Source organism: Lasiodiplodia theobromae (genome assembly GCF_012971845.1).
Source record: "Lasiodiplodia theobromae strain AM2As chromosome Unknown scaffold_25, whole genome shotgun sequence".
NCBI lineage: Eukaryota > Fungi > Ascomycota > Dothideomycetes > Botryosphaeriales > Botryosphaeriaceae > Lasiodiplodia > Lasiodiplodia theobromae.
The window spans coordinates 515,855-543,368 of NW_023336458.1; the positions used below are offsets into that span (position 1 = coordinate 515,855).

At 60.3% G+C, this 27,514-nt stretch overlaps 9 protein-coding genes across 9 annotated transcripts; 4 read left to right on the plus strand and 5 right to left on the minus strand.

The window, feature by feature from the left end:
- Positions 1 to 1,773: 1,773 nt before the first annotated feature.
- LTHEOB_8153 (uncharacterized protein) lies at positions 1,774 to 2,935 on the plus strand (the record flags this gene model as incomplete). Its single annotated transcript, XM_035517599.1, has 3 exons — positions 1,774 to 2,010; positions 2,064 to 2,104; positions 2,596 to 2,935. 3 exons carry the CDS (start codon positions 1,774 to 1,776, stop codon positions 2,933 to 2,935), a joined length of 618 nt encoding a protein of 205 aa, XP_035370700.1.
- A 43-nt stretch (positions 2,936 to 2,978) lies between these two features.
- On the minus strand, positions 2,979 to 5,474 carry LTHEOB_8154 (Membrane dipeptidase GliJ; the record flags this gene model as incomplete). Its single annotated transcript, XM_035517600.1, has 5 exons — positions 2,979 to 3,470; positions 4,064 to 4,688; positions 4,748 to 4,824; positions 4,907 to 5,216; positions 5,305 to 5,474. 5 exons carry the CDS (start codon positions 5,472 to 5,474, stop codon positions 2,979 to 2,981), a joined length of 1,674 nt encoding a protein of 557 aa, XP_035370701.1.
- A 373-nt stretch (positions 5,475 to 5,847) lies between these two features.
- LTHEOB_8155 (PLP-dependent transferase) lies at positions 5,848 to 7,239 on the minus strand (the record flags this gene model as incomplete). Its single annotated transcript, XM_035517601.1, has 3 exons — positions 5,848 to 6,309; positions 6,368 to 6,792; positions 6,843 to 7,239. 3 exons carry the CDS (start codon positions 7,237 to 7,239, stop codon positions 5,848 to 5,850), a joined length of 1,284 nt encoding a protein of 427 aa, XP_035370702.1.
- A 151-nt stretch (positions 7,240 to 7,390) lies between these two features.
- Positions 7,391 to 8,415, plus strand: LTHEOB_8156 (Thioredoxin reductase/thioredoxin; the record flags this gene model as incomplete). Its single annotated transcript, XM_035517602.1, has 2 exons — positions 7,391 to 8,279; positions 8,330 to 8,415. 2 exons carry the CDS (start codon positions 7,391 to 7,393, stop codon positions 8,413 to 8,415), a joined length of 975 nt encoding a protein of 324 aa, XP_035370703.1.
- Positions 8,416 to 8,504: 89 nt separating this feature from the next.
- Positions 8,505 to 9,321, minus strand: LTHEOB_8157 (Glutathione-S-transferase; the record flags this gene model as incomplete). The annotated part of the gene is made up of 3 exons (XM_035517603.1): positions 8,505 to 8,772; positions 8,828 to 8,899; positions 8,948 to 9,321. 3 exons carry the CDS (start codon positions 9,319 to 9,321, stop codon positions 8,505 to 8,507), a joined length of 714 nt encoding a protein of 237 aa, XP_035370704.1.
- A 220-nt stretch (positions 9,322 to 9,541) lies between these two features.
- LTHEOB_8158 (uncharacterized protein) lies at positions 9,542 to 10,369 on the plus strand (the record flags this gene model as incomplete). The annotated part of the gene is made up of 2 exons (XM_035517604.1): positions 9,542 to 9,979; positions 10,037 to 10,369. The coding sequence occupies 2 exons, from the start codon at positions 9,542 to 9,544 to the stop codon at positions 10,367 to 10,369; spliced, it is 771 nt and encodes a 256-aa protein (XP_035370705.1).
- An 88-nt stretch (positions 10,370 to 10,457) lies between these two features.
- Positions 10,458 to 15,024, minus strand: LTHEOB_8159 (ABC transporter; the record flags this gene model as incomplete). The annotated part of the gene is made up of 8 exons (XM_035517605.1): positions 10,458 to 10,542; positions 10,612 to 11,051; positions 11,126 to 12,147; positions 12,207 to 13,065; positions 13,114 to 13,179; positions 13,231 to 14,059; positions 14,115 to 14,362; positions 14,437 to 15,024. 8 exons carry the CDS (start codon positions 15,022 to 15,024, stop codon positions 10,458 to 10,460), a joined length of 4,137 nt encoding a protein of 1,378 aa, XP_035370706.1.
- A 302-nt stretch (positions 15,025 to 15,326) lies between these two features.
- LTHEOB_8160 (Cytochrome P450) lies at positions 15,327 to 17,077 on the plus strand (the record flags this gene model as incomplete). The annotated part of the gene is made up of 3 exons (XM_035517607.1): positions 15,327 to 15,389; positions 15,439 to 16,580; positions 16,645 to 17,077. The coding sequence occupies 3 exons, from the start codon at positions 15,327 to 15,329 to the stop codon at positions 17,075 to 17,077; spliced, it is 1,638 nt and encodes a 545-aa protein (XP_035370707.1).
- A 412-nt stretch (positions 17,078 to 17,489) lies between these two features.
- Positions 17,490 to 21,459, minus strand: LTHEOB_8161 (Cytochrome P450 monooxygenase; the record flags this gene model as incomplete). The annotated part of the gene is made up of 9 exons (XM_035517608.1): positions 17,490 to 17,708; positions 17,768 to 17,872; positions 17,924 to 17,988; positions 18,060 to 18,294; positions 18,350 to 19,032; positions 19,126 to 19,237; positions 19,300 to 19,352; positions 20,003 to 21,151; positions 21,207 to 21,459. 9 exons carry the CDS (start codon positions 21,457 to 21,459, stop codon positions 17,490 to 17,492), a joined length of 2,874 nt encoding a protein of 957 aa, XP_035370708.1.
- Between the last annotated feature and the right edge of the window lie 6,055 nt (positions 21,460 to 27,514).

Here is a 27,514-nt window from a genome sequence, read left to right on the forward strand (position 1 = left end):
ACCTGTCTAATGCACGCATCCAGATTGCGCAACACGACCCGATTTTCCGATGCTAGCGTGAATGCATAATCCGAGGTATCCGTAGACATCCGCCAGCGTCCGCCTATTACCGTGGTCGGAGGGCGTTCTTTTCTACTGTGGGTCTGTTAATCAGGAGCCAAAGAAGCCAACAGAATGCTGCAACTATCCTGGAAACGACGGTTGACGCCCAAGTGGGGGAGGCAAAACATTTCCCCGCCCGACCGCAATATACTGTGGGGCCCCCGCTTGTAGATTCCAAAAGGAATCTAGGAGCAATATTGCGAGCTGACAGGTTTCCGAATCCGAACCAGCGGTGGACAACAAGGTGTATGAACCCGCGCGCCGGGTACTATGGTTGAGCTATCAATCGTGTTAGCGTGGTATCCGTGTGGGACACGTAATTTTTGTTTATTTGAGGACAGACTTCGGTAACCAGATGTAGAGATTGGCCAGATAGTATATGTTTTATAGTGAATAAGCCTGGTAATTATTTAAGCATAGCGCTGAGCTAATATGATTTACGCCTGGAACCATGGTTATAAAACCTAACACCTGGGACGGGTTACCGGGACAGACGGAGAAATGGGACAGCCAACGATATGCTGTGATGATACGGGTGCATTTTCCTCGGATCGCTCATCAAGGCATCTTCAGCGACTGAATGTGGCTCTTTGATTGATTGTCCCACTACCCCGTCTGGACCGGTACCCCGTCCCAGAGGGTAGCGACTATTTCTAAGAAGAGCGTATTGCATTGGGGATGCGCTCCATGGTTGACACGGACTTTTTGCGCTGAAATTCCGCTACCTCGGTTGTTACGCTGCGCATCGGAGGAAGGGACGTGTGCAGCGGCTCACGGTTCGCTATCAGGCTATCACTGGACGAAAATGTAGAGAATGGCAGCAGGGAAGGTAAATCAATGATTGGAATTGACAACTAACGTCTCTATCTACGTGTGTGCCTATGTACTATCGTTGGCCTGGCCAGACTGTAGTGTTGGTGTGGCCGCAGTGGGTCGCAGTCTCTTGAGGGGTTGGTCCGGATCGGCACAAGATAGGTAATCCTTCACCTAGATTCGCTGCTCCGCTTGCCCGCTTTCCTAAAAGGTCGCAGATTGGTCGCGAATCTCGGAAATGTGGCTACCGTAATTTGCTGATTTTCAGCAACACGCTGACAAAAGCCACGCTTGGACCTCAGTACAGGCCTATATCCCGTACTGTGGCCCAAGCGCTAGCGCGGTTTCAATAGCAGAGGGGGATGTGGTCTTTGCAAAACCGATTGAACCAGAAGTTTGGATTCAGCTTCGCGTCCCCCTGCCACACGATCCGCGCTGATGGTACTGTCGTACACCGACCGTATGCGGCATCGGAGTCTGTGTAGCCGACTAGCCACTATGTATTAGCGTTGTAGCTACTCATGAATGAGTCTTAGTATGCTTCTTGACTCACCTCTACCCGTTCCGCCTCAATCCTTCAAGACACGCAAACAAGTAAGAGGGACCCCTTTCTCCAGCCCCCCCTGACCACTAATCAGAGCGCTGCAGACATCTTTAATCATGGCAATGCGACCCGACGGCGGCTGCCACTGCACTCTGGAAGCTCTACGAGCCCTACTCCGCAGTGAACAGCTCGCTAGCACGACGGTGCCGTTCGAGACTGCGCTGGAGGTGGCCAAACGCGCCGAGAACGATTGTCTGGCGCTGCTAGACTGCATTAAATGCTGTCAACAGCAGAGCTCTCTCGCCGCCGTAGCCATGCTCAGCTTGTCTGTGGTTCGGTGGCTGGAGCAGCTGTGGGACTCTGATGCCAAGACCCGGGGGTGCTCGCAAGCCACCATGTCGCTTGACAACTACGCTCTCGATCCCGCCGACGCCAAGATCCTCAGCCACGGCCTCATAGAGCTGCGGCTAGCTCGCCTCTCCTCTACCGTAGCCTCGCTCGAGCGGACTCTTTCCGAAAGAGGCGGTGACTTCTCAGCGTGCCATGACTTGGTACGCTGCACCCTCAGTCAACTCGGCGCCCTCCGAGACAAGTACCAGACTAGATAAGCGTTAGGGACTGGGATTATGCAAACAGGATCCGTCGGTGTCCGGACGGGTACTAGGATGATTAGCCGCGGTGGCCACGGAGCGAGTTTCCCAAAACGTTACTCACCAGGATGAAATTCGGTAGAGAATAGATCAGTAGCATATGCGCCACTCTCCAGGGGGTATGATCCTCCATGGTCAGCACAGATTCCTGGGAAGGAAGCCTGACTAAGGAAGCCATCTATACATATATATATCTCAGCCACTCAAAGTAGCCGATGTCGCCATCACCACTTGAATTCACATCATCGCTCTTTAATGAAGCATCCCAAAGCGCCCAAGATACGCCAATCATGCGACAGCTGCCAGCGAAGCAAGGTTCGCTGCGATCAGCGGCGCCCGACATGTGCACGCTGTGAGAAGCACCACATTAATTGCGTGTACAGTCCATCTCGACGCATGGGCCGCCCACGAACCCACAGCACCGCCACCGCCACCACCATCGTCTCTTCAGCCCCTGCCCTGACGCCAAAGCCGCAGGACCTGCAGCTGCCGGAAGAACAAGCACAAGGTCAAGGACAAGGACAAGGGCAACGACAAGGGCAACGACAAGACCACGACCAAGACCACGACCAAGACCAAGACCAAGACCAAGGCCAAGGCCAAGACCAGGAACAAGGACAAGGACAAGGACAAGGACAAGGACAAGGACAAGGACAAGTGCAAGACCAAGAACAAGAGCAGGGACTCCAACAAGGTCAAGAACGAGGACACCATCAAGGACAAGAGCAAGAACAAGAACACCAACACCAACATGATTGGATGCTACCGGCCACCTTTGCGGAATCAGCATCCACAACCTGCGATTTCGACAGCATGTTCGCCCTAGCGGGACCCGACGATTCAACCAGCACGCTCCTGAGTTTTGACAGCTACGACCCGATGGCAACCGGAACGTTAACGGCACTCAGCACGCCCCTGACGCCATTGGAGCAGCTACTTTCCTGCGTCCCATCTCTCAGCAGCGGCCCGTTGGGTGAAGCGGAAGGGGGCGGGACGGACGTGGCGCTTTTCTCCGGAGCAGCGCTGTTGCACTCTCCGGGGCTGCTGCCATCGTTGGGCGAGCAGGCTGCGCCCAATCCCTGCTCCGCCGCCGCCTCCTCCCTCTCCCTCTCGTCGCACTCGACGACGTCCCTCAGCACACCGCCACCATCGTCCTCCTCATCCTCATCCTCATCCTCGTCCTCCTCCTCTTCGTCATCGTCATCGTCATCGTCGTCGCTGCTGCTCCCCCTCCCGGCGTCTGCATCTCCGTGCTGCGCCTCGGGCCCCGAGCTGCTGAAGCTGCTGTCCCGCCCGCCGTGCAGCGGCATACGGCGGTCGGCCGGCGCGGCGGTGCTGTGCGCGGTGCAGCGGTCGCGCAGCTACGTCGAGCACTGCGCGCGCATGGCGCGCTGCGGGCACTGCCTGGCGCGCGTTTCGACGGTGATGCTGCTGTGCCTGGCGCTCGAGCGCGCGCTCGACATCACGCTCGGGATTGCGGACTACTGCTGTAGTAGCAGCAGCAGCGACGCCACCATCGGCGCCGCCGAGACTCCGATGCTGCGGTGCGGTGGGTATGCTGTGAATGATGGCGATAGTAAGGAGGTGCTGCGGATTTTGGCGGTGAGGCGGATGGACGAGATTAGGGAGATGGTTGAGAGGCTGCAGGGTGCTGCTGTTGTGTCGAGTGTTGAGGCGGTGTATCGGGGTGTGTATACTAGAGTATTAGACACTCTTTTAGAATTACTTTTAGCGAAAATAAATACTGTTAAGCTTTAAAAATAACCTAACTCTACTGGCGCATTTCTCTTTCTACTTGAGCTCAATTTTTCTTAGGGCTTTCTCTTCCTTAGCAGCTTCTTTTTGTATATACAATCTAATAGAATTCTTATTCACTACGTTGCGTAACAATCTAATCCTCTTGTTTTCATCAGCAGTGAGCCCCCTGTTCCGCCTCAATGCACCTACGCCTTACAGTAACCTCTTTTCCTCGCGCCCTTTCCTGGAGTATCTGATCTCGAAGCTTGCTATCAAATATCTGTTCGACCTCATCAAAGGGGATGGGAGAATGCCCCTGCTGTGCTATGCGAGCAGTCTTCTCTACGTCCTCCAGCACTCGAATGACATTCAACCCCATAATCTTCCTCACATCCTCTTCTCCTATCCCCCGTCTCAGCAACTCACAAATGAGATACGGGTACTTGGCCGTGTCCTCCAGACCGTCCGGCCCACGAAGCATGCCGTCGAAATCCGATCCTATGCCAACGTGAGCATAGCCGATTCTCCGGCCGATGTATTCAATGTGGTCCGCCACTCTCGACAGTGTTGCTTTCTCTTGGTTCGCGTCCGTCAGCTCTCTCAAAAAGCAGACCATGATGACACCGTTGTTCTCCCGGAGCATGTCCAAAACCTCGTCCGTGACGTTCCGCGGGTGCGGACACAGCGTATAGCTTTCTGGCGCGTCAGTCTCTCTCTCTATCGAGCTTGGGCGGCGGCATCGAGGAACGTGCCTTGACGAGTGGGAGAAGATGACAGGAGCTGTGGAAAGCCGGATGGCGTGCTTCTGAACCTCGTCGGAGGTGTGGGACAGATCGATAATCCTGAACGATGGTCAATTTTTTGCTCGTTTCCAGGAGCTCTAGGAATGGGGAGCACGCACATTCCGATTGCGTTCATCTCACGGAGCACCTTTTCCCCGAGCACGGAGAGACCTCGGTGGCGCTTCGCCTTCGTCGTCTACGGCTGACATGTCAGCTTTTTTTGCTCGGGCATCAAACGGGGGGCATATGGGGCAAGCGGGCGGGAGTCTATCACGCACAGCAGCATCGGCGTGCTCATTGTTGCAGTTGTGCGAGAGGGTCACGTAACGCACACGGAGCCGGTGCAGCATGCGCAGCGCGCTGAGGCTGTTGGCGGTCTGATGCAGGCCCTCCACGCCGATCAGGCTGGCTATGCGTCCCGCGCGAAAGGCGCTCCATACGGACGACGACGAATCGGCGAAGCCAAAGGTCTCGGGATAGCGCCGACACAGGCTGTGGATGACGTCCACCTGCTCGATTGTTTGCCGAAAACTCTCCAGGTAGCTGCTTTGCGGGACGACGTCGGTGTCGACGTCACCGACCTTCGGGCTATATAAGTAGGACGGGGGACGTTAGCTCGCATCGTCGTCGTCGTCGTCCTCCTCCCCTGGACCGGATTCCGATATTGAATACCCACCACGGGACATAGGCGCTCCAGAATTGGCCGCCCAGCATGCCTTCCCGGAGGCGTCGGATGTCGGTGTGGCCGACGGGCATGTCATGCACGTTGAAGTCGGGGCGGTCGAACTGGTTCGAGTACCATGCTCGGATCATGTACGGAAAATCGTTGTGACCGTCTTTGGCCATGGTCTACATCAGTGGTGTGGACGGGTCAAGATCGGCGGCAAGGGGCAGCTGACCTATGAGAGGGGTTTCACGTAGAAGTTGCTGGGCTCTTGGCAGGAACTCGCGCCCGGCAACGGGCTGCTCTCCGCATTGCTGCTCCATTTGCGCACCCGGTTTTCCAGCGTCAAGGGGCGTCGACTCCTTATTTATGACCTTGGCCGTTAAAGCTACGCGGGGACCGAGAAACCAGTCTCCATAAAAATTTCCCTTATTTACGAACAGTCTTGACGTTGCGACATGACGGGGACTAAAAACGCCAGCGCCACGATCCGTCGGTCCCCGGCGATGCTCTAACCAAAATAGGCAATATCGGCAGCCGACACGACCAATGGCATCACGCGTCAGGCCGCCAGTGCTTGACGACGCCCAAGACGCGCTCGATGCGCCGCAGAGCCTCCACCAGCTCGTCGCGCGGGATGGCAAACGTCAGCCTGAACCAGCCCGGCTCCGGGCTCGAATACTCGCCGCCCGCGCCCACAAACACGCCCGCAGCCGCAAACTCGGCAAGCAGGCGGGCCTCGTCTTCCCAGGAGCAACCGGGCGGGCCGAGCCGCGCCCAGACGTACAGCCCTGCGGCGGGCTGGTAGAATGGGAGGTCGTGGAAGTCCAGGAAGCGCACGGCCAGGGTCGCGGCGGTGCGGAGGCGCGAGCGGTTGACGTCGACCAGGCGCTGCACCTCGGGCAGGTCGCCCAGCAGACGCGTCGCCACCCACGACGCGGCGTTGGAGAACCTGGCGAAGTTCAAGACTGACAGGCTGTACCGCAACTCTGGGTGTGCTTGTGTGACGACGAAGCCCTGCGGGTGCCCGAAGTCAGCGCACGGGCGGCAGAGCTGTTATTTTTTTTTGGTTTACCATTCTGAGCCCGCTGCTCCCGAAATCCTTGCTGATGCTGTAGAGTAGATGCACGCGGGAGGCGTCGACACGCAGCCGCTCCAAGTCCATGGCCAGGACGGAATCGAAGGACAGGGACGGCGACTGCAGCCCGCCGCAGCCCGGCAGCGGGCCGAAGGCGGAGAGGGCGTAGATCTCGTCCGAGACGAAATGCAGGTCGGCCTCCTCGCAGAACTGCAGGAGCGCTTCGATGGTGCCGCGCGCATGAATGTGGGCTTGGGGGTTCTGCGGGTTGCAGAGCAGGATGGCGCGGACGCGGCGGCGCGAGCTGCGCAGGGCGTTGCGGAAGCAGGCGACGTACTCGGCTGGGCTGCACGGCGGCGGCGGGCAGTGGACGGGCACCATTTGGACATGGTTGCGCACGGTCGAGTAGACGTTGAAGCTGCCTGCGGCGGCGTCAGCGGTGTCAGCGGTGCGGCTGGCCGGCAGCACGCACTCCAGTAGGGCGCCTCGACGAGGATGGCGTCGCCGTCGGCGCAGAGCGAGTAGGCGAGCGTCTCCAGCAGGGCGCTGGCACCCGGGCCAGCGACGATGTGCTCGGGGCATACGGGCACGCGCGGGCGGAAGAAGCTGTTGAAGAAGGCGGCGGCGGCGTGCAGCAGCTCTTGGTTAGCGCCGAGCCCTTTGGCGTAGCAGAGCAGGTGCGCAGGGAAGTCGGCGGCGGCGCGCTGCAGCAGCTCGACCATGTCACCGTGTGCCAGGCGGTTCTCGGCCGTGCCCAGGTCGATGGGAGCCGGGCCGACGCTGTTCTCCTTGGCGACATGGCGGCGGAAGGCGTCGCTGAACCAGGCCATGTCGGCCTGGATGCGGGCGGAGAGGGCGGCGGGCGGCATCGCGGTGGAACATGCATGCGTGCTGGCGGCTCTTACAATAGGCAGGTATATCCTGCGTCGGGTAGCGAGCCGCCGGAGAGTTTCCGGACACATTTTGTTCGTATTTATGCCCGGCCGACAACGCGCATGCAGCGGCACATCAATAGCAATAATGCTCTACGACGCTCTCATTGTCGGCGGCGGCCCCGCGGGGCTCGCGGCTGCCCTCGCCCTCGGCCGCGTGTGCCGCACCGCGCTGGTCTTCGACACGGGCGTGTACCGCAACGCCGGCGTCACGGCCATGCACACGGTGCTCTCGCGCGACGGCATGGATCCGAGCGAGTTCCGCGCCGTCGCCCGCCGCCAGATTGAGCGCTACCCGACCGTCTCCTTTCACGCCTCCCACGTCACGCACGCCGCCCACATCGACCTCGAGCCGGGCCGCAAGGGCTTCCAGCTGACCGACGACGCCGGCGCCGTGTTCCGCGGCCGCAAGCTGGTCTTGGCTACAGGCACCGAGGACGTGCTGCCCGACGACATTGACGGCTACCGCCAAAACTGGCCCGACCACATTGTGCAGTGCCTTTTCTGCGACGGCTTCGACGAGCGCGCCTACCCCATGGGCGTGCTGGCCTTCGACTCGCCCGCCTACGGCCACCTGTCGGTCATGGCCCTGCACCTCAATCCGAAAGTCACCATCTACAGCAACGGGCCCGTGTCCGACGCCGCTCCCGTGCAGCACGCCCTGCGCGTGGCCCTGGCCAGCGGCGCCACGCTCGACACGCGCCGCATCCGCCGTCTGGTCAACAACGGCAAAGGCCCGGAGCGCGGCATCACGCTCGAGTTCGACGACGGGCCCAGCGCCACCCTGGGCCTGCTGATGCACAAGCCGCCCACGCGCAACCGCGGCCAGCACCTCATCGACCAGCTCGGCCTCAAGACGACTCCCTCGGGCGACGTGGCCGTCGACGCGCTGTTTACCGAGTCCAGCGTCCCCGGCTGCATTGTTGCTGGCGACACCTCCGAAGTCGTCAAGCAGGCCTCTCTGGCCCTGGGAGCAGGTACGTTTGCGCCACCCGCCCATGTGGCTACCCGGCTAATCAATCACCAGGCTGCCGCGCTGGTGCCGTAGTCTCGATGCAGCTGTGCAACGAAGAGGGTGCGGCTGCGCTGGAGGCGAGCAAGGAGTCGCAATAGCGCCACATGTGTGCCCGTGACAAAGGCAATTTGTTTGCTTCTACCAGATTTCTACCTAAGTTGTAGACCAATGACAGCAACATCTACCACTACACAATTTTCTTCGCCGGCCGTGACTCTAATTCATCGTACGCCTTCTTCACGTATGGGAGCTCCATCATCCTCTTGTACCAGCCGGCCAGGGCGGGCCACTCTTGTATGTCAACCTGCATCCTCCCAAGCGTGTTGTGGTCCGTGAAGGGTAGGATCGATATGTCGGCAATGGTCGGTCTGTCTTTGAGCGCAATCCAGTTCTGGCCGGGCTCCGAGAGCCTCTGGTTGAGAATCGAGTACTGCTTTTTCAGATCCGTCATCATCCTGAGTCTCATCATCAGCAACGACGCGCAGGGATCAGTCGGACGCGGACACGTACTTTTGTTGGGCCTTCTGGTTGACGTCGGCTCCTGTGCGCATGTCGTACCACACCCAGTACTTGGCCGTCGGTCTGTATCTTGTCAGCGGATCCTGCCGAAGTTGGTCTCAGCCGGCTTACCCAAGCGAAGCCGTCTCAAACATTAGCCAGTTGCCGATCTCGACGTCCTCCTGGGCCGACTTCCCAACGAATTGCTTCGCAGTGTCGTAGTGCTGACCCAAGTACATCAAGATGGTCGTGCTGTCCCAGAGCTGAACCCGTCCGCCATCGGCCTTGTCAATGAGCGCAGGCACGTACAGCTGCGGATGGATCTTGCGGAACCAATCAGCAGCCGCAGCTTCGCGATCGAGCACGACGGGGTCCCACGGCACACCCAGGGCCTCGAACAAGATCACAGGCTTGATCCAGTTCTGGTACCGGCCTTCCACGATCAGAAGGCAGGGGATGTCTGGAATGTCCGAGGTGAGCGAACGCGAGGACGTGATGTCGATCATGGTGAGCTTCGTCTTTGGTCTAGACAGAGCACTACCACAGCCAGCTTAAGAAGGGCACCGACTCCTGAGCATCGGCTTCGGGAATCGACAGCCGGCTCTCGGACACCGAAGAAGCTTCTTCGGCTGCCTAGCGGCTGTCCTTGCACTCGCCATCCAGTGCTCGCTCCAACCTTTCATCGTTGCTGAACTTCATGTAGCAATGCAATCGACAGCTTTTCCGATGGAATCGAAGCCGATCTGGTATCTCGCGTATGGATCCAACATGAGCCAGGCCTCCATGGCCAAACGTTCTGTCCAGCCGCTGCGCTGCGCAACCGTTCAGGCGACGACGCACTACCTCACCTTCGACATATTCGGCATCCCTTACTCCGAGCCTTCATACGCCAGCGTCGAGGCTTTTCCCGCTGACGGACGCTCCTCCGGCGTCGAGCTGGTCTGGGGCACGCAGCGCTTCGCCGTGCCGCCCGTCTGCGGCGTCGCGTACCTGCTGACGCCCGACGACTTCCACCGCCTTCTCGTGACTGAAGGCAGCGGTGTCGTGTACGAAGTCGTTGCCGTACAGGCTCTGCTGCTGGACTTGGGCGAGACGATCGACGCCGTCACGTTGAAGGCCAAGCACCCGATACGCCCGAACGGTGCTCCGAGTGCACGATACCTGGTGAGTACGGCCCACTGCTGGTGGCGGACAGCACATTGTCTAACGGCGGCTCCGAAGGACCTTTTCATCAGCGGAGCAAAAGGTAATGGCCTCCCTCAGACGTACGTCGATTATCTCGAGTCTCTTCCCCGCTACCAGAAGCCTGCGAGGCCGACTGTGGGAGCACTCATCTTCGAGTACACGTGGAGGCCGTTCCTGAGACGCGTTGTCCGTCTTACAACGTGGAACGTCGACAGCGAGGGGAACTGCCCCGCATGGGTTGCCTTCACCTGCGTTTTCCTTTACAAGCTGATGTGGAAGTATCATGACTGCATCCACCGCTACATCTGGGGTAGTGGCGACGGAGGGAAGCTCAACTTCGTCCAAATTCGACAAGAAGCCATTCGATGACGAGGGACTTGTATTAAATATTTGTATCCATATAACATCGCCATTACCTTTGTTGTGCACCTCCACCCCCCGTGTCATCATCCTCCCATTAAGATCCTCCAACCTTCTTAGAGACCATTCCAATCACCTTCCCAATGCTGCCGAATCCCAGCGACAATTTACGAACCCGAGTCCTAAACATGAAAAATCGTCAGTCAGCCAAAAACAACCCAGCAGAGAATCACCACCACCATTTGACTTACGTGTAAACAAAGAAAAACAGCAACAACACATTCGCCACGCAGAAAGCAGCAAAGATACCGCAGTTCCGCCACCTGTCAGCCGCGTCAACGTGCAGCGTACGCAGGTAGTCGTCTCCGACGCGGAACTTGCAGTACGCGCACTCGCCATCCGGCACGCCGTCGTCGTCGTCGGCGGAGAGCAAGTAGCCGCCAGCGCGGGCAACGAACTCGCCCGCGTAGTCGGCGCACGTAGAAGCGTTCGCAGGGAGCGCGAAACGCGTCGCGTCGGCGAGCGAGCAGCGCACCGGCTTGTCGCGCAGCGTGGCGCCCAGCACGCCGCCCATCCAGTACGTCGTCGGGTTGATCCAGTATATCGTGTAGCGCCAGACGACCGACATGCCCTCGTAGGGGATGATGATGCCGTTGAAGAGTGAGAAGACGCCGAGCACGGTGGGGAGCGTCTTGTTGGGGGCTGATGTGTTAGCTAATTGGGCGGCAGACGGGGGGGACTGGCGGGGCACGGCTGGGGACTTACGTAGCTGATGACGGTGAAGTTGGGGGCCCAGGCGCAGAACCACTGGCCCATGGTGGTGATGTGGAAGATGTAGAGCAGCGTCATGAAGAAGACGTAGCCGGCGGTGCTCGAATCGGCAGGCAGCCCGACGGGGTAGTACCAGAGCAGGAAGTAGACGACGGCAGTGAGGGCGGCGTAGGGGATCTCGGCGAGTATCTGGGCGGTGCAGAAGGCGAAGCAGCCGTAGACGCGCGACGGCAGCTCGCGGGCTTCCCAGAGGGCCATGTTGGAGTGGAACTTGGGAAGGATGCCGTTGACGATGGCGGCCGGGATGATGACCAGCACGAAGCAGGAAAACATGACGTTTTGCAGGTCGGTCGGCGAGCTGCCTTCGCCCGCCCGCCAGAAGATGAAGCCGTTGGCGATGCCGATGACGACGGCGACGAAGATCTTGGCGTAGACGTACGGCGGGTCCCGCCAGTATTGCACGAGGGCGCGCTTGGTGAGGAGCCACGTCTGGAGGCTGACGGGCGCGTTGTACTCGCTGCGGCGCGGACGAGAAGACAGCTCAGGCCCTTCGGTCTTCTGCACGCTGTTGAAACCGTCCAGCTGTGCCATGAGAGCCGCACGCTCCTCGGAATGCTCCCACTCCGCAGCCCAGTCGATGGTCCCGGTCTGTCCCGACTTTATGGATGCCTCGAGGATGAACTCGGCGATATTCGTCTCCTCTGGCACGTGGACGCCGCGGGCGGAGAAGTAGTCCAGCACGGCCTGGCCCTGCGGACCAATCTCGCCAAAGTAAAAGGTCCTGCCCCCGGGGCCGAGGCCGAGGATGGTGTCAAACAGTTCAAAAAGCTCGGAGCTCGGCTGGTGCACGGTACAGACGATTGCCTGCCCCGCGCGAGCTAGCTTCTTGAGGAAATACACGATGGATAGGGCCGACTGGCTGTCCAATCCGGTCGTCGGCTCATCGAGAAACAGCACCTTCGACGGCTTGGCCACGAGTTCAACCGCGATCGTGGTCCTCTTCATCAACTCCAGCCCTAGAATGGCAGTCAGCACAGAGTAACACGCAAGGTTTCGGAGCGCGTGGGAAACTCACCGAGGCTCGAGATGACGGCATCCTGCACGTCGGCCAGATTCAGGATGTCGATGACGGTGTCGACGTACTCCAACTTCTCGCGCCGCGTGCCGCCGTTCTGGCGGAGGAGAGCGGAAAACTCGAGGGCTTCGCGAACCGTTGCGCTCCCATCGTGCATGTCGAACTGCTCGCAGAAGGCCGTGTCCCTGCGGAAAGAGGCATCGACGGGCTTGCCGCTGGCCAGAATCTCGCCCGACGTGGTGCCTGGCGTGTCACGCTGCGCGAGGAGGCTGAGCAGCGTCGTCTTCCCCGCTCCAGAGGCGCCCATTAGAGCCACCAAACTGCCTGGCTTGGCATAGCCGCAGACGTCCCTCAGAAGGTGCTTCTCGCCCCCAGAACCGTAGGGAACGGTGATGTTCAGGTTTTTCCACATGAAGACGTCGGCGCTGTCGGACACGCGCGTGTGGATCCCTGCATCCTTTTTCGCAGCGGGTGCGGCCTCCTCGTCGTGCGGACGCACTTTCAACAAGCTGCGGGCCTTTCTCTTGAACATGAGCCCGCCAGCCCGGGCATCGGGGAACTCGATGAGCTCGGAGAAGAGCGCAGTGAGAAGGACGTAAAGGATCGTCAGCGCAATCAGCACTCCAAAGTTGCGCCAGATGTTTCGAGGGCGATACTGGTATGCCGTGTCCAGATACTGTTCGCCGCTGACCAGCAGGCTGTTGGATTCAGAGCCTTCAATGGCACAGCTTTGGAAGCCGGAAACCGCGTTGGATCCGCGAGGCACGATAAGGTCGCCTGAACAAGTCATGGTCCTGCCTCTGAAGTCATTCGCAAACACAGCCTCGAACCCGTAGGCAACAGGGTTGATCCAATATAACTAGACATGTCAGAAGGAGCAGCGCGGAAGCATGAGATAGTCACATACCCAGGCAAACCACGGCGCGGAGCTGCTCATATCCGCTCTGGGCACGATGTAACCGGAGAAGATGATCTGAATGCGGTGTTAGCAATGGCCCTGGAGCGGGGTGGGGAGGCGGCGCACAAGCAGGTTCTGGGCGGTGCTGCTGAAGCGAATGGCCGTGTCCAGGGTAGAAGACACCGAGCCGAACATCCTGTAAAGCTCCGTCATGCTGTACGAGACCATGAATACGAATAGCAGGTATACGAAGAACTTGCCAGGCTCAGTGTCGAGATTGGCCATGAAGTAGAAGATGATGGAAAGCAGGATCGATGCAACAGCCAGAACCAGACCGTCGACCAGCGCCTTGGCTAGTGCCAGGGCCGCAGGCCTGTAGAAGGCGTAGCCGTGTTGTCGCTGGACGACGGGTCGGCCGGCAAGTACGATATTGAGCTCAGGCAGCTGGACCCAACAGATGAACAGCGCAGAGAAGAAAAGGCTGCCGCCGCGGCTGAAGGCTCCCGACGTGTCCAGGCCCTGGCCGTAGAAAAGCGAGCCGACAACCAGAGCGTTGACCAGGATGTTCCAGCACTTCGTTGCAGAGATCATCGGCTCGTTGACGAGCAGCCACACCTCACGCCGGGCACAGGCGAACACCTGCTTCGGGAAACTGGCATTGTAGACGGAGCCCTTCCGGATGCGACTGCCCCTGGATTCGGCAACGAGCCGCTTGAAGTCCTCTGTCTCGGCACACTGGCTGTCCTGGAGCTCCGCTCGGTAGGCCTGCGTGTCCTGCATCATGGCCCGATGATGCGACGAGCGGTTGTACGCGGCCTCAAGGCTCTCGGCAGTGCGTGGCACACGGTCCTCGTATCCGGCGCGGATCCGGCGTGCTATGGGATCCGTCACCGAGACTAGAAAGTCGGCCGTGGTCATGCGCGGTGGGCACTCGAAGCCGAGGTCAATGAAATATCTTGTGTTCGTATCAGCTCTCCGTTGGAGTGTTGCAAGGCTATGTAGGCACCTACTGTTTGGCCTCTGCCGCCGGGCCAAAGAAGACGCATCGACCGTCATCAATGAGCAAGACTTTGTCCATGAGGGCGTAAATGCCCTCTCCCGCCTGGTAGAGCGTCACAGCAGTGCTCCTGTTCCCCGAATCGGTGACGTTGCGCAGGGTTTTGGCGTACTCTAGGGCGGTTGCGCTGTCCAGGCCACGAGTGCTGTTATCCCAGCAAGTTAGCGCAGAATCAGCCGCAAGAATCTCGGCTATGGATATCTGGCAGCCGTCAGTAAGGCTCGTGTGGCCGCCGAGTCTGGGAGACTTGCCCTCTTCCGCTCGCCGCCGCTAACACCCCTGATGAAGGCATCGCCGACGCGAGTTTCTCTGACTCCTTCTAGCCTCAATGCCTCGAGAAGGCCGTGAGCCGTCTCGGATATTGTGCTGGCATTCTGCTTTCCAGCCTTGCACTGCAAAGCAAAGAGGAGAGTGTCCCAGACGCGCAGCCGAGGAAAATGAACGTCATCCTCGGGGCAGTAGGTGATCTCGCCGCGGTAATGCTCTGCTTGTTCACGGGCCGAGATGCAGCCGTAGCTGACGTCGCCCGAGACTTCCAGAAAGTGGTGGCGGTGGTTTGCAATGGCTCTCAGAAAAGTTGTGCACCCCGAGCCAGGGCGACCAAGCACGAGGAGCATCTCGCCGCTGCGAATACTGCCGGAAAAGCCATGGAGAATCGTTCTGGTGTCGGCACCGGCAGTTGATGGGAACCAGCTGCGTACGAGGCGGTACAGGTCAGGGCCGAAGCTGCCAACAACGGCGTCTGGAAACGTCCTGACATGTTGCTTGGTGGCTCCCCTGACCTTGACTGTGAGATCTTCCCAAGATACTCCAAGTCTCTTGGCTTGCCTGTTGTGGGCTGAACTGCCTGGTTTCGTGGTCATCGTTGTGACTGCGGCAATTGAAGGCGACGGTGTGAGGGACTGAAAGAGTGGCATCAACCTATGCGCTTTGCATCCGCGATTGTGCGTGAAACTGCCCGATGGGAGCGTGGAAGAGTGGGAGCGGCCCCTGGTCGCTCCGGAGACATTCGCGGAAACTTCTTATCCCTGCCGGCAGCCGAGCACCACCTGCATGGTATTATCGAGCACCGCATGCGTAAAAGCCGAGACAAATATATCATATTTGCTGAACGTCGTAAATTCCGCATCAGAGTCGTCCAGGATCCACCTCTGACCCTTGCACCATGTCGTCAAATATTCTCGCTGGCACGGCTCCGCCGTCGGCCTACCTGGCGTTGGCTGTGACGGTGCGCCCTGAGCTCCAAGCGATGAGCCATTGCTAATATGTTGTTGCAGTTCGTCGCCCTTGCCTACTGGCTGCTGGCGCGCGACAGCCGCCTCAAGCACCTCCCGCCGGGCCCAAAGGGTCTCCCATTAATTGGCTCGATGCTTGAGATGTCTGATATCGACAGCATGCCCAAGCGTGCGGCCGAATGGGCACGCGAATACGGCGAGATTTTCCACACCAAAGTTGGCCTTGAGCACTACATCTGGCTCTCTTCGCCTCAGGCCGTCAAGGACCTCATGGATAAGCGCGGCAATATCTACTCATCACGTGCTCATGCACCCATGATCAACCTTGTTTCCAACGAGAACAGGGTCAACTTCATGCCCTACAACGACAAATGGCGCAAGGTCCGCAACCTGCTGCATGCTGCTCTGAACCTTGAGACATCCGTCATGTACAAGCCGGTGCAGGACTTTGAGACGAAGTCGGTCCTTTGGGAACTGCTCCACGTCAAGGACGACCACGAGTTCTACAACATCAACCGCCGGTACTCGGCCAGCGTCATCATGCTCGTCACGTACGGACGCCGCATTACCAGCTGGGCTGATCCGCTCTACGACGAGATCTTCACCATCATCCGGCACTTTACCCTCGCGTCCGCTCCCGGCGTCTGGATCGCCGATACCGTGCCGTCACTCGCCAAGTACATTCCGTCGCGGTTGCTGCAGAACTGGAAGAACATTGGCAGAAAGTGGCATGAGGAGGACGCCAAAGTCTACATGCGGCTGTACAACGACTGCTTGGAGAAGATCAAGGACGGCACCGCACCTGACTGCTTCATCAAGGACATCGAAACCATCGGGACCCGCAAGAACAACGTCGGGCCTGAGTTGGCTGCATACACGGCCGGCGCTCTCATCGAAGCGGGCAGCGATGCGACAACCACTGCACTAAATAACGTCATTCTGGCATGTCTGCTGTATCCGGAAGTCGTGGAAAAGGCTCACGAGGAACTTGACCGGGTGGTTGGCAAGGACAGGATGCCCACCTTTGATGATGAGCCCAATCTCCCCTACATCCGAGGTTTCGCAAAGGAGACGCTGCGTTGGCGTGCCACCACCAAGGTTGGCACCTGCCACGCCACGACAAAGGATGACTGGTACAAGGGATACTTTATTCCAAAAGGAGCGGTGGTGGTTCTGAACTGGTGGTAAGTGATGCAGTCCCTCCCCTTCCCCTCCGTACTCGAGCTAATGCAAACAACCTCCTGTCAGGGCCCTTCACTACGACACGGAGCGTTTCGAAGATCCCGACCGCTTTGATCCATCCCGCTACATCGACGACCCGCTCACGCCGGCCGAGGCCATGAACTCCCCCGACCCGATGGCGCGCGGCCACTTCACTTTTGGCGCCGGTCGCCGGTACTGCCCGGGCATCCACGTTGCGCACAACTCGCTCTTCATCAACATCGCCCGCATCCTGTGGGCTTACAACATTCGGAAGTCTGTCGATGGCAACGGGAATGTGCTCGAGCCGCCGCTGAACGCCGAGCCGGGCTTCCTCCTGACTCCGGTCAAGTTCCCCTGCCACTTTGAGATCCGCAGCCAGCAGCACGCCGACATCGTTGAGAAGACGTGGGCTGAGGCGCAGAGGGAGGGATTGGACATGAGGAAATTGAGGGAAAATGCTGGGGTGAAGAAAGACTAAGTAGTAAAACATGCTCGAAATGGGATATTCAACTAGAATCTTTCCGTATCATCTTCTTGATCTGTGATATGCTTCCCTGCCCCTTTTCCGCAGAATCCCCATGTGGTGAGAATTTTTGTTCATCGTTTAAAGTCTAATTAATAATTTCGCCGTGGATTTATTATATTCTTCGCTCAATGTCTCCACTGAAACGTACTATCAGCTCAAGTAGAGTTCATATAAGTTGGGGGAAAAATGGTGTATGACTGTACCACGGATCAACACCCACGAAGTCAGTGGGCAAGAGCGTGGCGGGCCAACCTCCCGTTCTCCTATGCCAAACTAAAATGTACTGCATTTACCAGACAATCAACCGATTCCTTTTACAAGAGGTATTAAAGTAAAGCTAGACATTAATGGATAGCGAGACGGTCTATTCTAGCTTCGTCATGATGACCTCGGTGGTAGGTAGTCCCACCCAGCTTTCATCCTCGAGCAAAAACTCCTGGTCGCCAGTCTTAGCCACGACAGAGAGACGAAGCTGGAAGTGTTGCAAAAGCTCCGCAATGATTGCGCGAATCAAGCGGTCCGCGACGTTCTTTCCCAGGCACTGTCTCGGACCGAACCCGTACCTCCACATATTGTAGCGGATCTGATTTCGGCATGGTGAGAACTCATCCTGATGGTACTAGTGCATGATTGGTTGCTTACTTGCTGCTTGCTCAAGCCCATGTGTCTACGCGGTATGTACTTCTCTCCGTCTTTCCAGAAGTGGTTTGCCACGTTGATGGCGTGTGTGTCGACAATAACAGCGGTCTGCTTAGAATCAGCACAACGATCAGCACGGCCGATGCTCTGAGAACTCACGCCGCGAGGAATGACGTAACCATCGATAATCTTGTCATCTGTTGCCGACTCGGGATTCGAAAATGCTGCGAGGAGTAAACTTTGCATCAGCCCTCTGTCACATTTACTAGCCGTCCTCCCTGTGTTGGTAACATACGCAAGATCGGACGCAGGCGGGCAGCCTCGACCACGCACGCCGCGAGCAACGTATCGTCGCTGTTGAGATAGCGAATATAGGCCGATTCCTCTCCTCCACGGGTCACGGCCCGGATTTCCGCCAGCACTTCGTCCTGAACAACCGGGTGCTGTGCGAGGAGGATCACATTCCAGGCCACGGCATGCGTGGTGACGTCCAGGTTCGCGTACAGCGACTCGTCCAGCGTCTGCATGAACTGTTTCCCGCCGTCAACACCATGAGACAGTCCAACATTTACTGATGACACGTACCTCGACCATAGGGATATCCCCCCGCTCGACCGCCTCCCACAGCTGCACGACAGGAGGCAGCTCCCCCTTCTGCTGTTGCCCTTGCGCGGCCACCGCCTTGCCATACGCCTCCCGCACAAACGCATGCCACCCGTCCTGGAACTCGCGCAGGCGGGCGCGCACGCGCGAGCCACCGCCAGGCAGGTACTTGCCGAAAGCGAAGCGGCTGACGCCGCCGCGGAAAGCGTCCTTGAACAGGTCCTCACGCAGCGGGGCGAGCGCGACCAGCGCCGCCCGCTGCGGCGCGTCCAGGGCGCCGAAGAAGATGTCGGCGACCATGAAGAAGGGGCAGAGTTTGAGGTCGGCGGCTGGACGGATCGCCAGCGTTGTGCGGCCATCTGTGGGAAGCGGGGAGAGAAAGCGTTCGGCGACGAAGTCACGGGCCTGGCGCACCAGCATGGCCGTGTGCCCGATGGCGGCGGGCCGCGAGAAGGGAGGGTCGACTTGCTCGCGGAGGGTGCGCCAGCGGTCGAGGCTGACGAGGCCGACGCATTGGCCGAGCAGCTCGCCGAAGAGCCAGCCCGAGTTGTTGTCTTTGGCTTTGATGTGCAGGTGGGAGTCGCGGTAGAAACGCTGCGCCTGCTCCGGCTTGGAGAGAACGCTTGTGGAGGTGGGGTGAGCTGGGCGCAGCACGTTGGAGATAGCTGTGGTGGAGTGAGCTTACATCTCTGCTTGGAACCCGGACCAGATGCGGTATATTGGCCCAAACTCGTCTCGCCATCGTAGTGCGGCCTTACGGCCCTCGAAAAACTTCTCGGTGCCCTGGCCGTTGGGCCAGGTAAAGGGGACCGTTGGGATGGGCTTTTGTCCTGCGCTGTGCGGAACCCTGTGCTGGTGTTGTAGAATGAGCTACAACAATTAGCCATGTGTGTTCATCTCGGATTGAAAATGCTGCATGCGGTTTATCTTACATTGACGACGAAGGACAGACTGGATTCGATAAACCCGGTGGCGTACAAGACGCCTACTAGGAGGGCAATAACCAAGACCGGCAGCATTCTTCCTATGTCGAGACAAGAACGGAAAATGGCAAACCTGTTAATCTTGTCTCTTCACTGCAAATAGTATTGATATTGCCACCAGGTGTTGTAATTTACACCTATCAGACGGAGCAAGTCTTCGATGACCGGTGGCAAAACTTTCGCACAATCAATTTCTCGGGTCCCGACACATGAAGAAGAAGAATCCTCTAGTGTCACGAGAAGGGTTGAACATCTTATCATGAATCTACCACTCTTGACTACGTCCGAGAGGCACATAGACGTATCAACCAGTATGTAGACTGTAATGGCTGGAAATACAATGACTAGAAGCCAATTCCTACAGTCGTGGGCTTAGCTGCGTGCGTGAGTGGTGTGTCGCTCGAACGGGAAGTGGCAATCATTGATCTTTTCTAAGAGTCCTGATCGGTGGATTACTGTCAGGGCACAAATAGCACAATATAAGCGCCAGTAATTGCAGCAGAGAGCAAAATTGCATTGCCGGCTCCAGTCTAGCAGATTCTAGCTTGATAGTCATCCCGCACGGACTCTGCCTGAAGCCTCAGGCTCAAGCAAAACATCAGCTCGAGTGCCGAGCCGAGCCGAGGCGTCGTCGGTCACCGACAAAACACACCAGCACTCCACAGCCGTATCACCCGGCGACCACCACCAGACGCTACGTCAACCGCGCCTCCCGTCAGGACGGCGAGCGCAGCCACGACGAGCGCAGCGGCCACGAAGAAGACCCGTGACTCCCCGTCCTCTCCCCGCCCGCTCTGGGCGGCGACGCCGCCAAGCACGACGGGCGACAGCAGCGCGCCGCACGTCTCCATCAGCGCCAGCGCCGTCAACGCCTGCGTCTTCTTCCTCCCTTCCTCGTCGTCGTTGTCGTCGACGTCGGAGGAGGAGGAGGAGGAAGATGAGGAGGAGGATGAGGAAGAGGCCAGGAGGCCCACCGCGTAGCTCTTGACGAACGCCGGCGCCGACAGGCCCAGCGCCGCCACCGCGGCGAGCACGTAGACCTGCCACGCGCGCGTCGTCAGGCCGATTGCCGGGCAGACGGCGGCGAGCAGCAGCATCGAGGCTGCTGCGTTGCGGAAGTTGGCGTCGAACGCAACTTGAGCAGCGCGGGACCTTAGCTTGTCCGGGTCCGCTGCTGGTGCTGGTCGTCGTCTCCGCAGAAGCCTCGGCCACACGACGTGCACAGCCAGGAGAGAGCAGCTGCAGCTGGCCGCGGTGAGCGAGACGATCCACCCGTTCTGCGCGGCCGTGAAGCCGTGCCGCGTCGAGGCGAAGACCAGGATGGCCGGGTAGAGGTACGAGGTTGCTGCGAGGAAGAGCAGGAGGGCGGCCTCGGGGGCCCAGAGGGCGCGGGTGCGCACGGCTGCTCGTAGTGGCTGTAGCAGGAGGTGGAGGAGGAGGATGGCCGTCGACGTGGGTTTTCTTTGCGGGCGATCCTCGTCGTCCATGCCCCCCGCTTGAGCTGCCTGCTCCTCCGGAATGCAGGCCGTCGGCAGGATCCAGATGTACGAGAAGCACAGCCCGAACAGAAGCGTGGCCATGGCGAAGCTGGCGCGGAAGTCGGCGAACAAGCCGCTTATGATCGGGCTCAGGCCTTGACCGACCATGAACAGCGCCAGGGAGAGGCCGAAGAGACGCGAAATCTGCGTTTGCTCTGACGCGCGGAGATACAGCGTGTTCAGCACTAGCTGGAGGACGTTGTCTGTCGCACATCCTTCGAGCACGCGGCCGCTCAAAGCCAGCCAGATGCTGCTGTAATGGACTGGCAAACGCGGTTAGCTGTATACACTGAATCGTACGCGTGGCAGCACACGAACCTCCAGCAGCCAGAACCAGCACGCTAGAAGCGCGCGCCAAGATCCAAAAGTAGAGGCCGTTTTTCGGGTTTGCCCGAGGGAGCAGCGGAAGTACCCAAAGCACCAAGACGGCACAGAAGTTTGCAATGACCACAGACGTGGCCACGGTTGCTGAATATCGTTTTTTCTCGCTGGATGAGCAATTGCTCGGATCCTTGCACACGAGCATTTCGTAGGCAAAAATGGTAGTCGAGCTTGTAGCTGCCATGCCCATGGAACAGAAGAGTGGCACGGGCAGCATCATGTATAGGCCGCCGACAGAACGGGGGCGACGTTCCGGAACATGTCGTCGTTCGACATCGTTTGCTCCGATGGCTCCGTACGTTGAAGACATCCGATCTCTGGGCAAAACCGACGGACTGTGGGTCATGCAATTTGGGCGTGATTGAGAAGTCCATAACCCGGTGACGAGGAGTAGTGTTTTTTTCAGCGGCGTGTCGAGCTTGATATTAAAGTCCCCGGCTCTCTGATAAGCCAAAGAAAAATAAAACAAATCCCCGAGACCTTGTGAATGCGGAGACTCCACTGTTCTACACCACCAATAGTCATAAAAAACTTACAAGAAACATTCGTAAGTAACAGCCACATTTTTCACGTGCTCTTTTCTCCGTCTACCTTATCGCCATTTTCAGGCCGCCTAGACAGCAGGTTATCCTTCAGCGCCCTATTCTCCGTCTCGAGCACGAGAACCCGGTCCGACAAGCTCTTTACTTTCCCCTTCATATCCGCGACGCGCCTTTCCAACTCCTTATCCCGCTGTTTCTTCTTGGCCCGGAAACGCGCCGAGGCCTCGTTGCTGCGACGGCGTTTGTCCTCCATTTCGTCAACGCCCATCGCATGGTTTCCAGCTGTGCCTTGAGGCGGATGTCCTGTGTGGGTCGGCCACTGTTGAAGTGGGAAAACGTAAGAGAATGCCGATGGTCTTGGCGGCGACGGTGACAAGGACGGTGACGGCTGAGGCGCGCTTGCTTCGCTCGTCCGGAGGTCTGGATCCAGACACAGTTGGAATTCTAGCATGCCTCGAGCTGTGTAAGTATATGGTATACGGCGAATGCTGGAGCCGGAGGAGGTCTGGACGACATGCTCCTACTATGGGAGCACCGGGGCCGCGCAGAATGCGATGACGTCCCTAGGCTGTTTTTGCGAGGATCACAACGGACTCACCACTGAAACTTGTGGCGCTTTGGACCTCATCCTCCTCCAACGTACATGCAGGCGCAGTTGTGACGATTTCACCGGCTGAACACAGTTTGCCTGAAAGCAATGGCTCACAGCAAAAGAGGTCGGTAGAGTCAAAACATTCCGCCGTTCCACTGCCAAAGCCGCTGGGTTCGGGGTCGGGGTCGAGATTGAAGAACGTGGCAAACTCATCGTCAAGACGGGTGGTGGAGGAGCCATCTTCGGCCTCAGTGATGAGCTTTTCTTCGGATTCGACGATGCTTTCGCACAGCTGGAGAAAATCGTAAAGGTCCATATACTGTTCGCTACCTGGCGGGGAATACGTCGGCGATGGATGATGAGACATGTTCACTTCAAGGCATGGCCCGATTAGTTCCTAAGATGGTGGCAAGGTAGTCGGAGGCAGGCGAAGAAGCAGGAGTTTCACCACTCCTTTACTTAATGGCCGGCTGTATCCCGGAGACCGAAGCACATGGTGTAAATACTTGGCTGAAGACAAACGCACGGGACCTTGGCCTTCCATCTGCCAAACACGCAAAGCATGAAGCGGGGGGTATGAAGAAGCGACAACGGCGGCGGCGGCGGCAAGGGAGAGAAACTTTCAATTCAGATGCAATCACGCCAGTGCCTAAGCTACACTTAGAAATAGGAGAAAACAAAACCAGCACGCCTACCCTTTTGAGACAAAAATTGAGCCCCATATACCCGAACTCCCATGCGCTTAAGAGAAAGAAAAAAAAAACACAAAGCCTACACGCCCCTAAGAAACCTAACCGCAATCTCACGCACCTCATCCACCCGGATCCCGCGCTCCCCGCACTCGCGGCTCAACAGCTCCCCCAACTCCGCCAACAACGCCTCATACCCGCCCTCCAGATCGAGCACCAGCCCCTCGGCCGCGCGCTGGACGAGCACCTGGACGATCCGCACCAGCGCCTCGGGCAGCACGTCCGAGTCGTACTCCAGCCGCAGCGACAGCCGGTCGGGCAAGGCGTGCCACTCGAACAGCAAGGCGAACTTGGCGCCTTCGGCCCAGACGTCGCGCAGCGGGTGGGCGCCGGGCACGGCAAACGCGGCGGCGGCACGGCGGTCGTCGTGGAAGGTGACGACGCAGTCGAACAGCTGCTGGCGGGCCGACGACTCGAAGGGCAGGCCGAGGCGGTCGAGCAGCCGCGGCCACGGCAGGGCGTGGGCGAGCGAGCCCTGCGAGGCGCGCTGAACGGTCCGTAGCACGTCGGTCGACGTACACGGCGAACTTGTCGGCGGCCGCACGCGCACCGGCAGCGGCTGCAGGAACAGGCCGACGAGGTCCGCGTCGTCGGCGGCGGCGCGGTTGTGGTAGGGGGCGCCCAGCACCACGTCGTTGCGGCGACAGAGCGTGTGCAGCACGGCGCCCGAGACGGCGAGGCCGAGCTGGTGCAGCGTGAGGCCGTGCAGGGAGAAGCCACCACCACTGCCGCCAGTGCCAGTCGTCAGGTCGGCGATGGCGGCATACAGGTAGGCGGGCAGAACCTGGAGCAGCGAGGTGCCGCGGCCAGAGCGCGGCGGCTGCTCGTCGTCCGGGCGGTGCAGCTGCAGGCCGCTCAGGTTGGCGGTCCACCACGAAGTGCTCTCCAAGTCATCGTCGGGCGACGGCTGCTGCGTCCAGGCCGTCGCGTCAAAGTACTCGCGCTGCAGCGGGTGCAGCGTGCCGCCGTTGTACAGCGTCGCCGTCTCGGCCAGCAGCGTGTCCAGGGCTGTTAGGTCGCAGACGATGTGGGCAACGCTGACGGCCAGCAGCGTGGGGGAGACGGCGGCGCGGACGAGCGGGCCGCGGGTGAGGTCAAAGGGCTCGTTGACAAAAGCGGCCGTGTCGATCGAGTCGACGACGGCGACGGCGATGGGCTCGTTAGCGAACTCGCGGCGCACGGGAGCGCCGGCGGGCTGGACGAAGCGCGAGCGCAGGACGCGGTGACGGTTGAGCACGATGGCGAGGGCGAAGGAGAGGCGGCGGCCGTCGACGCTGGGCGCCAGCGCCGCGGTGAAGGGGACGTTGAAGGCGCTGCGCACCGAGGCGTGGGTGTAGCGTAGCCACCACTCGTGCTCGGGCGGCGACAGCGCGCCTGCGTCCCCCAGCGGCTCGGGCCGCGCCGGCTGACGGGGGGCATCCGGCTGCTGGCAACGGGCCTGCACGACACGAGCCAGTTCCTGCAGGCTCGGGGCATGGATGACGTCGCGCACGCTGATGGGCACTCGGCACACGCGGCGCAAGCGCGCAGCCAGGCTGAGTTGCAGTACCGAGTGGCCGCCCAGCGCGGTGAAGTCGTCGTCGGGTGCCACGGCCACGTCGGGCCCGAGGTCCAGCAACTGCCGCCATTGCTGCGCTACCAGCGCCTCGAAGCGCGTCGGGGCCCACGGCGCCCGTGTCCGACCACCGCCCGTCCACTCCGCCCCCGCGGGTTGCGCCGCAGCGAGCGCCACCGCGTCCAGCTTGCCGTTGGCCGACACGGGCAGCCGCTCCAGCGCCGTGATGGTCTTGGGCTGTGCGTGGGCGGGCAGCGCGGCACCTAGCCGGCGCGCGAGCTCGGCCGTGTCGACGCGCGCGGGCTCGATCCACAGCACCAGCCGGCCGCGGTGCTTGGTGACGAAGGCCTTCCGGACGGCGGGCATCTCGCGCAGCGCGACCGCGGCCACGTCGTCCAGGTTGACGCGGAACCCGCGCAGCTTGACCTGGCGGTCGCGGCGGCCGCACACGTACAGGTCGCCGCCGGGCCCCCAGTAACCCAGGTCGCCGGTGCGGTACATGCGCTCGTCGGTACGGCCCGGGCAGAAGGGGTCGGGCACGAACTCACGCGCCGTGGCGTCGGCCATGTTGACGTAGCCGCGGCTGACCTGGGCGCCCGCGACGAAGACGTTGCCCATCACGCCCGGCGGCTGCAGCGCCATGTGGTCGTCCAGCACGTACACGCGCGTGCCCGGCATCGGGCGGCCCACACTCACCGGTTCGCCCGGCGTCAGTCGCTTCAGTGTGTTGCCAACGGTTCCCTCAGTCGGTCCGTACAGGTTGTATGCGGTGCGGCCTTGCGCCCACTTGTCCAGCGTCACCTGCTGCAGCGGCTCGCCCAGCATGTAGAACTGCAGAGAAAAATGTCAGCACTTCGCGCATCGCTGCACAGGGCGGGAGGGACGGACGTATTTGATGTTACCGTACTCGGCCGGGTCGAGTTCCGCAGCAACAGAGGGCGTCACCAGAGCGACGTCGACGTCTCCGAGATGCGAGAAAGGGTCGTCCGGGTCCTTTCGGAGGACGAGGGTCGCGCCGTGCGAGAGGGCTGCCGTTATTTCCTGCACGCAGCAGTCGAAGCCCGTCGCGAGGAATTGCGCAATGCGGACACCGGGGGCGGCGTGGAGACGGCATTCTAGCTTCGAGTGCAGGGCCGTCAGGCCTCCGTGGTTGCAGATGACGCCTGGAGCAATCAGTCAGTTGGACGTGAAAGGGAGAAGGACGGAAGAGAAACCACCTTTCGGCTTGCCGGTCGACCCGGAAGTAAAACACATGTAGGCAGGCGCCAGGGAGCTCTGCAGCCGCGGCGGCGTGCGCTTCGGCTCGGTGCCGTCTGCCAGGATCTGGTCGACAGCCAGAGCGACGGGCCCGTCAGGCATGGGCTCGCATAGTCGCGCGCTGTCGGGGCACAGGAGCAGCTTCGCGCCGCTCATGCGCAGCAGCTCCGCGCGGTACTCGACACTGTGCGCCGCGTCCAGCGGGCAGTAGCAGCATCCAGCCATAAATGCGGCCACGGCGCCGACGATCCAGTTGATGGAGCGGTCGGCCACGACGCAGACGACGTCGCCGGGCTGTGTGATCTTCTCGGTCACGGCTGCTACCTTGTTCGCGGCCGCCATCAGCTCCGCGTATGTTAGCTTGGCCGCAGCCTTCTCGACGGCGACGCAGTCTGCATTGGCCCTGGCCGCTTCCTCGATCGCCGTCGCGAGGTTGCGGCCCCTCTCGGTCACGTAGGTCATCGGCGAGCGGTAGTTCCCGACGGCGAGCAGCATGTCCGACACGTCCCGGCCCAACCTCGCATCCAAGCACAGCCGTACCGTCGCCCCGGGCAGCACCAGCGCGCGAAGCAAATTGGTGTACACGGCGGCCATGTGCGCGATGTGTTCCTCGGCGAACAGGTCACTGCGGTAGAGGAACCGGACACGGCCGTCGCCCTCGACGAGCACATTCAGCGGAATGTTCGTCGACTCCTTGACCACAGGCGGGCGCAGCGGCTGCACCGCGGCTTCGTCGAGAGCCGGCGAGCTGTACTGGATGGCGATGGCCGACGCGAAGTGCACAGGCTCGCCCTTCCTCTCGGCCGCCTGCAGGCGGGACAGCGTCTGGATGGAGCGGTGCACCTCGCGCACCATGGCGCCGGCGCCAGCATCGCGGTCGATCCGCACGTGCAACGGCTGCGTGCTGATCAGCGGTCCGACGACGCTCTCCGCGCCTTCGAACGCCAGGCTTCGCGCTGAAAGAACAGCACCGAACACTACCGTGTCGGCATTGGCGTAGCTGGCCAGCGTGAGCGCCCACGCCGCGTAGTGCACCGCCGCCGGCGTCGCGCCCGCCGCCTGCGCCCCGCGGCCCAGCATGGCCGCGTCCAATTCCGTCTGAATCGAGTGTTCGGCATGGCCGGTCCCGGCGGGTGGCGCGGCGGGCCGCGGGAGCAGGATGTCGCCTGCCGCGCCAGGGAAGGCGCGCTGCTGCTGCCGCCAGAAGACGTCGGCCTCGAGCGCAACGCGCTCCGCCGCGCGGCGCAGGCCGTCGACGGCGAGGCTGAAGGGCGGCGACGGCTCGACAGCGCGGCCGGCCAGCGCGGCGGCGACCTTGTTGAGCAGCAGCGACGCCGAGAAGCCGTCGATCAGCGCGTGGTGCGTCGACCACACCACGATGCTCTCCTCGCCGCCCTCGCAGTGCAGCACCGCGAAGCCCGACCCCAGCCCGACGGCCCGCGCCGCCTCGGCCGTGCGCGCCTCGACCTCGCCCTGCGAGCGGACCTCGTGCTCCTGCCACTCGAACGGCGCTTCGTCGAGCACGCGCTGCGTGAGGGCGTCCATGTCGA